The 13,275-nt window shown below is 49.9% G+C and overlaps 4 protein-coding genes across 4 annotated transcripts; 2 read left to right on the plus strand and 2 right to left on the minus strand.

Annotated features, from left to right (window-relative positions):
- Nucleotides 1–934: 934 nt before the first annotated feature.
- Nucleotides 935–2,314, plus strand: PGRI_032650 (Major facilitator superfamily domain, general substrate transporter; the record flags this gene model as incomplete). The annotated part of the gene is made up of 5 exons (XM_040790978.1): nt 935–998; nt 1,071–1,432; nt 1,487–1,636; nt 1,689–1,993; nt 2,047–2,314. The coding sequence occupies 5 exons, from the start codon at nt 935–937 to the stop codon at nt 2,312–2,314; spliced, it is 1,149 nt and encodes a 382-aa protein (XP_040647931.1).
- Nucleotides 2,315–3,200: 886 nt separating this feature from the next.
- On the minus strand, nt 3,201–5,669 carry PGRI_032660 (SH3 domain protein; the record flags this gene model as incomplete). Its single annotated transcript, XM_040790979.1, has 1 exon — nt 3,201–5,669. The coding sequence occupies one exon, from the start codon at nt 5,667–5,669 to the stop codon at nt 3,201–3,203; it is 2,469 nt and encodes an 822-aa protein (XP_040647932.1).
- A 1,037-nt stretch (nt 5,670–6,706) lies between these two features.
- On the minus strand, nt 6,707–8,174 carry PGRI_032670 (putative cell division protein kinase (Ctk1); the record flags this gene model as incomplete). Its single annotated transcript, XM_040790980.1, has 5 exons — nt 6,707–6,739; nt 6,787–6,942; nt 6,995–7,825; nt 7,954–8,062; nt 8,119–8,174. 5 exons carry the CDS (start codon nt 8,172–8,174, stop codon nt 6,707–6,709), a joined length of 1,185 nt encoding a protein of 394 aa, XP_040647933.1.
- Nucleotides 8,175–8,696: 522 nt separating this feature from the next.
- On the plus strand, nt 8,697–11,665 carry PGRI_032680 (uncharacterized protein; the record flags this gene model as incomplete). The annotated part of the gene is made up of 5 exons (XM_040790981.1): nt 8,697–8,732; nt 8,814–8,906; nt 8,995–9,080; nt 9,151–9,881; nt 9,942–11,665. 5 exons carry the CDS (start codon nt 8,697–8,699, stop codon nt 11,663–11,665), a joined length of 2,670 nt encoding a protein of 889 aa, XP_040647934.1.
- Between the last annotated feature and the right edge of the window lie 1,610 nt (nt 11,666–13,275).

The raw sequence follows: 13,275 nt of genomic DNA on the forward strand, positions 1-13,275 counted from the left end.
ACGCACGTTCCTTTGAAATGATTTAATTAGTTTAGAAAAAAAACCTTTCTAACTAGTCAGAATATCAACCCCCCAAATGTGACCCCCAATAAAATCACCCCCAGGAAATTTCACCCCGCGCCCTGACGCCTTCCCCGTATCTTGGCTGGCCCCATACACCAAGAACACCCCGGTCCTTCTCGGATTACCGCTTTTGTCAATCCGAAGATTTGGAAGTTATATAACCTGCTGATCGGCATCTTTTAATTATGTTTGTTTCTCGTTTTTGCCAGGCATCATGTTCGGAATTCCAAAGTTCTTTGGCTGGAGAGGCCGATCTCTCAACTTGGCTATCAGTTCCCTTGGAAGTCTTGATTTCTTGTATGATATTATTTCCCCCAGAACATTAGAAAAAACAAAAGAAAGACAAAAAAAAAAAAAAAAAAAAAAAAAAAAAACTAACCTTTACAAAACTTTTTGTTTATGATCAAAAAAAGACAAAAAAAAAAAAAAAAAAAAGAAACAAAAACTAACCTTTACAAGACTTTTTGGTTATGATCAAGGTGTTACGGGTGGTCTACTAGACTTACCTTCCTTTATCAAATACTTCCCCGCTATCAATCCGAAAGACGAAAGTATCGCCAGCAATAGCGCGGCTCACCAGGCCCTCCGATCGCAGCGCAGTTTGAATCAAGGCATTGCAGTTGCATCATATAACCTGGGATGTTTCATTGGCGCCATCTTGACTATCTTCATCGGTAACCCGCTTGGTCGACGGAGGACTATCTTCTGTGGCTGTGTAATCATGGCTACTGGTGCCCTATTGCAATGTACCTCTTATTCCCTACCTCATTTCATTGTTGGTCGAATTGTCACAGGTGTTGGTAATGGTATGAATACAAGTACTGTACCAACCTGGCAGTCCGAATCATCAAAGGCTCACGATCGAGGAAAGATGGTGATGATCGAGGGTATGCTGATCACAGGAGGTATTACTCTTAGCTACTGGATTAACTACGGTAAGTCAAATACCATCTTACAAGACACCCTCAAGTTACTATTATGTATACAATTACTGAATCCTGAATTAGGCATGTCGTTCATCGGAGACAAAGAGGTCGCCTGGCGGTTCCCTCTAGCCTTCCAGATTGTCTTTGCCATTATCATCTTCTGCTCTATTCTCAACTTGCCCGAATCTCCTAGATGGCTTGTCATGCAAGGCCGCAACGATGAGGCTTTGGAGATTCTTGAATGTCTGAATGAGAAATCTCGGGATGACCCTTACATCAAGAATGAGCTTATCGCCATTCAAGAAACTGTCACTGAAATGAACAAGGGCTCTTATAGAAGTCTGTTCAAGATGAGCGAGTATCGAGAATTCCATCGCGTGGCACTTGCCTATGTCAACCAGATGTTCCAGCAAATTTCCGGCATTAATCTCATCACCTATTATGTGAGATTACTTCCCGTCCCTCAGATCCTAGCCCTATACTAATCACTCCACTAGGCACCTCAACTGTACGCCGAAATCGGTCTGGCAAAAGGCAACCTTCCAAAGTTGCTAGCTGCTTGCAACGGCACGGAGTATCTGTTGGCTGCATTTATTCCGATTTATATCATTGAGAAAGCTGGACGTCGCCCACTGATGCTGTTCGGCGTAGGTCAACCCCTTCACACCTTCAATATCCTAGCTAATCAATGGTTACCAGGCCGCCGGAATGTCCCTTTCAATGGCTGTCCTAGCCGGTACCAACTATCGCCTAACTGTACTAAATGATAGCCGAGCCGGTATCGGCCAAGCCGTCTTCCTTTTCGTCTTCAACACCTTCTTCGCTATCGGTTGGCTCGGAATGACCTGGTTGTACCCTGCCGAGATCGTGCCGCTTCGAATCCGTGCTCCAACAAACGCACTGGCAACCAGTGCCAACTGGATTTTCAACTTCATGGTTGTGATGATCACACCCGTTGCATTCGAAAATATCGGATACAAGACTTATGTCATCTTTGCCGTCATGTAAGATGCCCCAAGCCCCGAACTAACCAAGAACGTGAACTAACAACCATCAGTAACGCATTCATGTTCCCCTGCGTATACTTCTTCTTCCCTGAGACTCGCTACCGTTCCCTGGAAGAGATGGATGCCATCTTTAAGAAGTCTACTAACGTCTTCAACGCCGTTACACTCTCTATCAAGGAACCGTACCGCTACGATAAACATGGCGAGCTGAAACCCGAGTATCTTGAGGAGGCTGTCCGTCGTGTGAGTGCTGCTGATGTGCACGTCGCCGGCGCAAAGTTTGATAGCGATGAAAGTGGTATTGAGGCCAAGGCGTGAGTGATTGGAAGATGGGGCTATGTATGTTGGTGGATTTCATTTATACCCGTGGTGCCAGTGTGATTTGATTCTATCTTTTCACCAAGACTGTTTTGATATGTATGGATTTTAGATGTGAAGGAGAGAGTAATGTGAGACTTTTGTATCGGATTCTGATTAAGTGATCACGTAGATCGAGATACATCTTGGCTGTAGATGACTTTCCTTTCACGGTGTGTACAGCCGTTATCTCTTGCATCTGAAGTGGACGAGTCACTACGTCTTCGGTACTCACCCCCATTGAATATATAGTGCAGGCTAGGAATGCATGGACAAGGCATGGAGATGGTAAGATTCTTCAGTAAATTCTACATAGATATGTAGACTATCTGTGTTGGAACAGGTCCGGGTATTCCAGCTCATCTCAGCGTGACACGCATACTATTCGAGACCGATAACAATCAAGAAAGGAACTCAAAGAAGATGCTTGCAACTTCGATTGGAAGAGAAAAAGAGATAAAAAAAGGGGTTGTTTTACAACACAACGAAAAAAGAAAGAGAGAGTAGATATGGAAAGACGGCCGGCCTTTTGTTATCATTATATGTATGCCAGTGGAGATACAGAGAAGACGGCATCCAGGACACGGACGAAAGATTCAAAAGATGAAAACAAAACAGACTGATAAAATAATTTAGGTGCGGGGATATAAGTCCACCGCAAAGCATAGATTCAAAGAGGGTTCGTTCGTCACGGACGCAGGGTGTAGGGGGATATCAAGATCGAGGCGCACAATGTGGTCATATTAGGCAAGCTCATTTCCGTCCAGCGGCAGCACTGACACGTCAGTGGGAATGCCTATGTTCCGCATAAGACTGAGGCTTTATGTAGATGCGAGGGTCATTCAGATTAAGCGTCCCGAGTGGGGACGGGCTTCCGCGAGATGGAGCCGGACGGAGAAGTCGGCGGGGAACTCAGGAGGGCTGGAAGCTCGGTGGTGGGAGCAGGAGTAGGAGCGACTAAGGGGCTTGGCATCGGCAACTCAGCGGAAGCAGGCACAGGAGCGGCTGGTGTACTCGGGACTTCCGGTGCAGCGGGAGCCGGAGCAGGAGCCGGGACAGGGACAGGGACAGGGGCAGGGGCAGGGGCAGGGGCAGGAGCAGGAGCAGCCAATGGACTTGGAACTTGTGTCGCAGCGGGAGCCACATGGGCAGAATCAGGAGTGGCTAATGGACTCGAAACCTGTGGCGCAGTGGGAGCAGCAGCGGCTAGCGGATTCGAAACCTGCAGCGCAACAGGGGCAGGGGCAGGGGCAGGAACGGGAGCAGCTAACGGGCTGGAAACTGGAGGCGCAGCCGGTACTGCTATGGGAGGAACAGCGTTGCCGCTGGCACTATTGCTGCGTTGGCGTTGGTTGACAGGCATTACAGGGCGCTGCACTCCGGGGGGTCCATATGGACCAGGGCTCATCGAGCGCGGGCCGGGCATTCCGCGAGGTCCAGGAGACATCGAGCGAGGGCCCGGACGCCCTGGTCCCGGAGACATGGAGCGAGGCATACCGCCAGGTCCAGGAGACATTGAGCGAGGACCCGGTCGTCCTGGTCCCGGAGACATGGAGCGAGGGCCAGGCATACCACCAGGCCCTGGAGACATAGAACGGGGAACTGGGGGGAACTGGACAGCAGATCCGGGACCAGGGTAAGGGCGCGAAGGCGGAGGTCCGGAGACGCCAGAGTTACCGGGGGATCTAGGACGGCCATCCTGAGGATAGAATCTTGGACCGGGCGGACCTCCATGCATCATTGGGCGACCGTCAGGGCCCATGATGGGCGGGCCGCGAGAGCCGGGAGGGCCTGGGGGTGGGCGGGAGCGAGGCATCACAGGGCGAGCAGATAGGCAAGAACGCGGTGCGACTCCTTGCTGAGAGCCATTAAGACGCATACAGAGAGCCCATCCATCATCGTACTCATGCACCAAGCGCACAAGCGCTCCTGAGCGAAGGCCGAGCTCATCCTCCATAGAGGGGTTGAAATCCAATTGCACACGGTAAACATTGTTAGGGGGTGGTGGCCCAGCGGGCATGGCGCCTGCTGCGCCAGCAGCTCCTACAACAGCGGCGCCGGCAGCAACAGCCGAGCCAGCGGCAGCATCGCCAGGGATGCTCGCGGATTGGGTCGAGCCAGTGGGGGAATGACCGTGTGATTTGGCGGAGTGGTAGGAATCATTGGATGCTCGAGATGAAGCAGCAGCACCTGATGCAATACCCACGGCTGCGGAGCCGACCGCGGCAGCTGCGACGGTCGATCCAGACGGTCCGGTGGCTGATTCAGTAACGGAAGGCGCGTTCTGGGTAACAGGGCTGGTGGTTGCGTTGAAAGGATTCACAGGGTCACTGAATGGGTCGGAGTTACCTTCACCGGACTTGGGCGGAGTAGGAGGCGGCGATTCGCCAGTGAGATTACGAGAGGCGACGGCGACTGAGCCAGCTCCAGCTGCAGCACCTACAACAGCGGTGGCTGGGCTCAAGCCCCCGGAAGCATTGGCGGTGGCCGGGTTCAAGGCACCGCTGCCGCTCAGATCAGGCGCGAATTGAGTGACGGGACGAACATTAAGCTGCGGGGGTGCCGAAGTCTGCGGCTTGGAAGGGGGAGGAGGTGGGAAAGAAGCAGCGATACCCTCTGGCAGGCCTTCGACACCGAAGGTCTTCTCATTCTCCTTCTGATATCCTTCCTGGCTTCTCTTCTTCTTGCGCATAAAGAAGAAGATCAAGGCAGCAATCACACCAACGCCAAAGATGACACCGATGGCCACACCAGCCTTGGCGCCACCAGTCATTCCTCCAGAAGCAGTAGTTGGAATAGCAGTGGTCGAGGCCGATGCGGTGGAAGTTGCGAGGAGATTGTTGACATCCCGGGAGGATTCCGAGGCGGACGATGCCGAAGTCACAAAGGAGGTTGTTGTCATCGAAGCCTCCGACTCACTGGTTGTGGTTGCTTTCTTGTGGGTCGTTTCGGCCTTGGTCGTCTCGGTGGTCTCTTTAGTTTCATGAGTGGTATGGGCCACGGTCTCTTTGGTGGTGGTTGGTTTCTCCTTCTTGGTCGTGGTCTCCTCATCAGACTCGGTTGTGGTTCTGGTAGGCGCGCTGACAGGATCACCAAGACCGGCGTGGGGTTTTGTCGCAGTGTCATGTTGGGTGCCAGTTACATAACCTCCCACCTCCCCTTCAAAGTCCGGTTCCATGGTCTTGTAAACGATCACGACATCGCCTCGCTCCTCGAGGACTCCTCGTTCCTCGAGGACTCCTCGTTCCTCAACACTTCCTCGCTCCTCTAATTCCTCCACATTGCGTGCATGGTTGTGGTGCGCATGCCCGTGCATGTTGTCAACTCCAGTATCCCCAGGATATCGTGAAGTGGCGATGGGAGCGGTTAGGGAGAAGATAAAGAGAGGGATAACCCAAGATTCCAACGCGAGTAATGTCCGAGAATCGTGGCTGGGTTTTGTGGAATGATAGAAAGAATGGACTGAGATCAAGCACAGCTGTCAAGTCAATAAAAAAAAAAGAAAGGACGTCGACTTCCAGGTCGTACAAAAAAGAAATGGAAAGGAAAGAAAAGGTAAAGGCGTAGAGCCGAAATGAGATCTTTAGGACCCTGTGTGTATAGATAACAGACTAACCTAAATAGGTAATGATGATCAATTGTTTATTTAATCCTGATTGGCTAGATAGGTAAAATGGTACCTGACCCGAAAGGAGAGATACCCCACGGCCCTCTTTTTACTTTGTTTCTCTTTGTGAAGAGATCAACTTGTAGTTCTATTTTTTTTTTTTTTTGAACAGAATACTCTAGTTATGTACAGAGTACGGAGTAGTATAAAGTACATATGTATAGTCTAGTACACTATATTCCTAATACAGTATCTAATTTGCGAGAACTTGGCAAACGGGAAACAAATCTCATCCGGCTCCTGCGAGCCCCATTTGCCCGCCCCCAACCCATTCGCTAAAATCTAGGCACGCGGGTCCGGGGGGCACAGACTGTATATGGTTGTTTCACCCTAACCATAACTGAATTTAATTGATCACTTGTAATTTCCGGCGTTGCCGAAAATTCAGTTTTAATTTCCAAATTTTTCATGCACTGTGCTTATGCACGTCCCCAGGGGTTACGGAAACCACAATTATTACCTATGTTGTACTCCGTACATGGAGGATGGACAGAGTATGTGCAATCATTTCCTACAAGATTATAGTAGTCTATATTTTGGTACTCCATCTGATGCATAGAACTTGAAAGTATGCATTTGCACCGTTAATAAGTGTCCACTCCAAGGCTTCCACGATCCACTTGTGATAACCCGAGGCGCAGAGAAGAGTGTGGCGTAGCCCATCCACCCATGTCATACCATTTGATTCAACTCTGAGCAAAATATGGATGGGCAAGGGCCTAAATCTATTGTTAGAGGTTGTTGTAAGGCACCAGGGGTCACATACCTCCGCTGCTGAGAGTCTCTCGCTGCTCTCATAGCGCAATAGATTGCTGACTAAATCACGGCCATTCGACGATGCACCCGGGAGGATGTCATCCCATCGCTGCGTGGGGAAAGAATGGAATTCCACTTTTCCCCAATCTGGCAAGACCTTCACTTCCTGTCAAATGGTTAATAATGTCCTTTCCAGTCCTCACAGACGTGAAGCTTACCGGCCAGCGCTGTTCGTCCGGAGTGCCCAGTAATTTGAAGATGGAGAAAATCAGCGATAGATCGCTGCCCACAGGCCCGGAGTCGAAAAGCTGCTGGTGGCCGACGGCAATGGCTTCTGCCACTACACAGCCGGCAGCCCACATGTCGAGGGATGTCCCGTATCTTTTGAATCCAAATAGAATTTCTGGGGGTCGATAGCAGGTCGTGCCCACATCTGTGATTTTCTGCGTGTGTGGCTCAGATCCTGTATCGTCTTCTTTCCACGAAACGCCGAAATCTGCCAAATAGGCTGGTCCATTAGGAGAGTCCATAAGAATATTGGAAGGCTTGATATCCCGATGAAGTATACCCATGCTGTGGAGATGGGTAAGGGCATGGAACAGATCTCGCAGAATCGACCGTGTTTGAGCAGCAGTTACCATGTCTCGCCGGAGCAACTGCTCGAAGTCATATCGCACAAAAGGAAATACCAAGACAAATCGCCCACCATCAAGGTTAAACGTCTCGATCAATGGAATTATGTGGTCGTGGGAAGCTTCACGCAGCAACCGTGCTTCACGGTGAGCATCATGCGGGGCTATCATCATATGGGGAATAGTGACTTTCACTGCTCGAACGGTCCCATCTTCCAACTTTGATCTGTAGATGGAGGAGTGGAGACCAGCATAGTGGTCAAAACAAGACCGATATTGGCCGATCACTTGCCTAGTTGACGTCTCTGGGTCTTCATCGTTATCCTCTACATGCTGTAGGTTGCTAGTGTCTAGCTCTTTGGATGATGCTAATTCAGCTTCATCAATTGCCCGTTGGCAGATATAATCATATGCGTTCTGGATGGAATAAGTCTCAGTTGAAAAGTTCTTCACCACACCGACAAACACTCCCACACCAGCCAAGACCCCACCACCACCGCAAACACGCGCAACCCACACCTCCCGGTAGAAGGCGCATAACTCACTTTCGAGGTCGCCTTATCAAACGCCTCGGTTTCGACTCGCTTGGCTTGGGCCATAGCTTCTGCAAATGCAGAGGTAGGCGAAGAAGAAGCCTGCTGGTAAGCTGTCGTGCTACATGCAAAATTAATTCAGTGCTCATGTCGATATATATCAGAAAATTAACTCACAGAGACTGTATGGCTCGCAACCGGTCTGTGAACCCAAAATTGTCTTTCCAGGACATGGTGGACAAGAACCACTGTTAACTGAGGTAGTATGACTTCTAACTTGTACTGCAGTGAAGTTCTGTGACAGCGTATATTTAATAATCGAAAGATAATACATACAACATGTGTAAATATAGGTGGAGACCAATTCTGTCATGGAGAACTTGGTCAACTATCAGATTACAACCTAAGGCAGCCAGGCTCCAATCATCAACCGCATGGATGATGTCATGTGATCAATCAAGGGATGGTTACGGTACTGTAACACAAATAACAGCCCTTCGGGCAATGGAACGAATCTAATACCACATGTTACGGTATTACAATAACATCCTCCGTCATTCCATCCCCATTCCGTCCTCGGCCAACATTGAATGACACGCTACCAACTGACACTGGCATTCAAGTCTCGATCCCGCATTCATTTCGCTTACTTGATTGGACTGTTCTCGCCGCGAGGATCGTAGGAATCTCTTGGCTTTCTCTTTCATGTTATGCGCTTCATGCGCTACCTTGTTCAATACCCCGGGATCTGAATCATGGACCTCTCACGGCAAGAGTACCCAACGCTGCTGGTAAGATTGAGCAAGCCGAGCTTTGTGGTTAGCCAGCACAGTATCTAAATGCTGACCATTGGTGATATTTCTTTCATTTAGGCCACCCTGCATCCCGGCCAAGCTACAACCGTCCTAAGCGATCGCATTAAACTCATAAATAAGATCAATGTGGATATTGCGGATTACCTACAGGTATGGCATTTTGTGACTCGATCCGATCAGATTTCTAGAATTGGATCTGCAACAAGGCGCGACATTGGCGTTAACAAATTGACGATAGGAACGACGTCGCGTTGAAGAAGCATACGCCCAAGGGCTGCGGAAGCTAGCACACCGGCCACAGTTAGACAATGGAGCTGCTCTTGGGTAAGTTGGCCTTTCCCTGGAAAATTGAAGTGCTTGTACGACCGATAATGAAACTAACCCGTGAACCTAGCATTTTCCAAATCCCCTGGCAACGCATTATTAGTGCCACCGAAACACTCGCCGTATCGCATGAGACCCTGGCGAACAAGATAGAGGAGGATGTCGAACGACCCCTAAGGGAATTTAGCAGCAAGAATTCAGAGATGAAGTCGATGCCCGGTATCCAGAGTAATCTGGCGGGGCTGGCGAAGAATGTGGAGGCTGCGCAGAAGAAGGTAGACAAGGCCAGGGCGAAGGGTGCGAAAGGCGCAGAGAAACTTGCTAGCGAGATTGCCAACGCCGAGGAAGTGCATCAGCAATGGGATTCGCGGGCTCCCTTTGTTTACGAGCAACTTCAGGCCGCCGACGAGACCCGGCTCAACCACCTTCGGGATGTTCTAACACAATTGGAGACACACGAGGTGGACCAAGTGGAGCGCGGTCGCCAGGCCGCTGAAAGCTGCTTGAACGTGCTTCTCAATGTGGAAACGGCAGATGAAATCAAGACATTTGCTGCTAGAATGGCGGGCCCTCGTGTCCCTGTGACGCAGGCCGTCCCCAGAAGACAGACCGAACGGGCAGAGACCCCTTCCACACTTGAACTTGGACCTGACCGGACACCGACTGCGCCTGTTGAGGATCAGTTCTCCACACCGCGATCAGAAGCACCGCTTCCGCCCCCTCCGCGCATCCAAGATGATGCGGCAAGCCAACTCTCAGAGGCATCTGAGAGACAACACGCCATCGCTGAGACATCGCCAGGTAAGTGTTACGGTTGGGTTACTATCTCGCTCTAGACGCAAGTTCTAACGATTTATCTAGCACCGGAAGCACAGCCACGGCATACTCCCCTTGGGGGATTGAGACGTCTTGGCACTGTTATGAACAGGCGAAAGAGCGTTGCCCTACCCTCGACTGGATCTTTCGACCGAAAGGCAGAGAAGAAGCGTAGTCCCTTTGCTGCATTCAAGCGAGCCGACTCATCTCGCGATTTGCAAATACCAGAATCTCCCCCCGCGACCGCTTCTGACCGTCCGGGGACATCCTTCACCGATCAATCGTCCTTGCGGAACCCTAGTGTGTCGCATGATCGCACCGGATTGGATACTGTGGCAACCATTCCTGAAGCGCACCCAGAGACAATCAGAAATGGGGTTGCCCCAGAAAGCCTTGAGCTCACCAATAACCATGCCAATCAGCCACAGGTTGATTCAGAGGGGTACACCCAGCGACCTGGAACAGTTGACGAGATCACGCGAGCCCAAAATGAGGCAGCGGGCCTAGATGAGTCTGGTATGAATTTAACGATTCGAGATCAGCCCATCTTCGAAGATGAGAGCCAGGCGAAACAGGCCATGGATAATATGGCAAATACCCTCCGAATGCGAGCTCCGCAGACAGGAATGAGACGCAATGCAGGCACCATTCGCGGACGCCGTGATGTTCGCAATACTGTGTTTATTGCTTCTCCTGGCAATGAGCTTCCGCTGTCTACGACAAAACCAGAGTCCCAGCAGCCCACCTCGCCAATCAGGAATATTACCTCCCCTAGCATTGCCCCCAGCGTTGGTACGGATGATCACACCATGTCAGATACTACGTCTGTTCGGTCCGGACACACCATGCACGGCCCGGGGCCTTCAGTTCATCCTGATCTGTATGGATCGGGGCTGAATGCTTCGGTCATTGAGACCATCAGTGCATGGTTCTCAGAGGGTATTGTCACCAAGTCATTCGCCGTTGGTGAGCTTGCTCTAGCATACAACCCCACACCTGGTATGGCAGACTATACGCGCATCCGACTAGACAATTTCCAAGTGCTGGAAAAGGTAGCGGCCAATCCCCACTTTGTCCAGGAGGTTGCCAAAGATGCTGGTGACGACAAGAGAGGCGAATACGATATCCAGCTGGGCAGCATCTCCCGTTCCATGCCGACAGTTGCATTCAAGTATCAACTGCATATCGACCCAGCCAACCCCTCGGCCTACTGCCCCGTGATATTCAAGCCAGTGTGGAACCTGGAAGAATTACAGGCCAGTGCTATTATCTACTATACGCTCAACCCATCCTTTATCTCCAATGTAGCGGAGTCAATTACCCTCAAGAACCTGGTGTTGACTATTAATTTGGACACCGCAGCCGAGGACAAAAATACCGGGCAGCCGCGCGAGTCTGTCGCCCACGCCGCAAGCGCCGCCATGTACCCCAATACCGGCGCCGTCTTCCGTCGCAAAACCTCCACCGTCACATGGAGAATTCCCGATCTGGAAGTCAAGGCCCCCACCACCCCAGGTGCAGAGGGAAAGTTCCTCGTCCGCTTCGTGACGTCCACCTCTGGACCTCGGAAGGGTATCGTCGAAGCGAAATTCGAACTTCGCAACGCCGAATCTGCTTCTCCGCTAGGTATCAGTCGTGCTGCCTCAGAGGCAGAGCAGATGGAAGCAGACCCTTTCGCCGACGAGGGTCGTACGTCCCAGCCGTTCGTTCCTTGGCTGGGCGTTCCAACCACACGCAAGCTAATCAGTGGAAAGTATGTCTCTTCCTAGATGTGTCTTGCTTAAACGGGATGGAGCTATCCGCATCTGGTCGTATATATATTCCCTTCTTCCAATAAATCTTTCTTCTGTTATCCGTCTACTGTTTGGATTATGTTTGTCAGGATAGGCATCCCCACAGATAGAGCCCCAAATGGGGAGATCGGAAGCTCAGAATCATGCCATTACCTTTTTCCCCCCCTGACTTTCTTTTGCTATTTCCCCCCATCTGCATTTCCTTGTCTGTGTTCTGTGATCCGAGTCTGCGCAAATAACGATTTTGTTATGAATTTTGTTGGGAATATTGTAATTAGGCACTCCGCGTATATACAGTGGGACCTCCGAAATATTGGGCCAAACCAAAGTACCTAGATATACCGCCCTGTGTACTGCCTTTTTTTTATATTCTGCCAGTTCTCCTAGTCTAAAACTCCGAATATAGTTAGCTTCTATACAGGTGATATAAGGCTGTGATGCTGATGATATCTGAGAAGACTACTAAATATACCATTTGAAAGACCACTGAAAAGATATCACTTGGCCGCTTATGCCACCCTGTATTCTTGTGGCAGAATAATTAAAATGACAGGCGGTACCCGTGGCAGAATAAATAAAAAGAAGGCGGTATAGAGGGCGGTCTATTTGGGTACTTTGGTTTGGCCCAATATTTCGGAGGTCCCACTGTATGTAGTAGTCAATCATTGACATACAATATATCATAGACATAACTTGATATTCTCAAAGGATGGACTAAATAAAGGTCATTTCGGATCGTGCGCCACAACCTCAATTTCAACCTTCATACAATCTTCCGCAAGCCCAGTCACACCGATGCATGTCCACACTGGCTTATGATTCGGCATGTACTTTCTCAAATTATGGACCATTGTCTCAATCGTTCTATTATCAATCGAGACATGGTATGATTTGACGCGGAAAACCTGTTCCCATCCCATCCCTCCCGCATTTTTGAGGTTTAATTCAACATTCCTAAAGGCTTGGTCGATCTGTGCCCTGGCATCATTGTCTAGCTCCCCGGTTGCTGGATCCCATCCGCCTGCGAGTCTCTGTTAGGGTATCTTTAATCGAGAATAGATTCAAGTCTACCTTGACCAGAACATTCGATGCGATCAGCAATGCGCACTGCTTGGCTGTAGCTATATCGTTCTCTGTTTCGGATACCGACGCCGTCATAGTTGTAGTAGGTGAGATGGGACATTGTGTTTCCCCTTAGATCTGTATAGGTTCAAACTAGGGGAGAGGAGAGTGGATTTATACTCGAGCTTTAGGATTACATATATGCATTGGCCCATGAGCAAAGTTAGACCCTTTACGTCTTGAATCAAGACATCCCAGTAGTGGCTTCGCGCAGCTATGTACATAGCTGTGTAGCCAAAACAAAACCTTGAGAAAAGAAGTAACACAACTGAACAAAGTTTATATAGACTCTATGTAGTTTCCATATTGAACATGTTACATATTCTGTAGATCAAACTACCTTCCTACGTCATTCTGTGAGACCCTAGACGTCTACGGCAGGTTTTAACCACCATCGCGCCAACCGGGGTTTTTGCCTGGCAGAAAATTAGTATGTTGTACTCAACACCTATAGTCCTGGAGCC

The sequence above is a fragment of the Penicillium griseofulvum genome (assembly GCF_001561935.1).
Source record: "Penicillium griseofulvum strain PG3 chromosome Unknown contig_80, whole genome shotgun sequence".
Lineage (NCBI taxonomy): Eukaryota > Fungi > Ascomycota > Eurotiomycetes > Eurotiales > Aspergillaceae > Penicillium > Penicillium griseofulvum.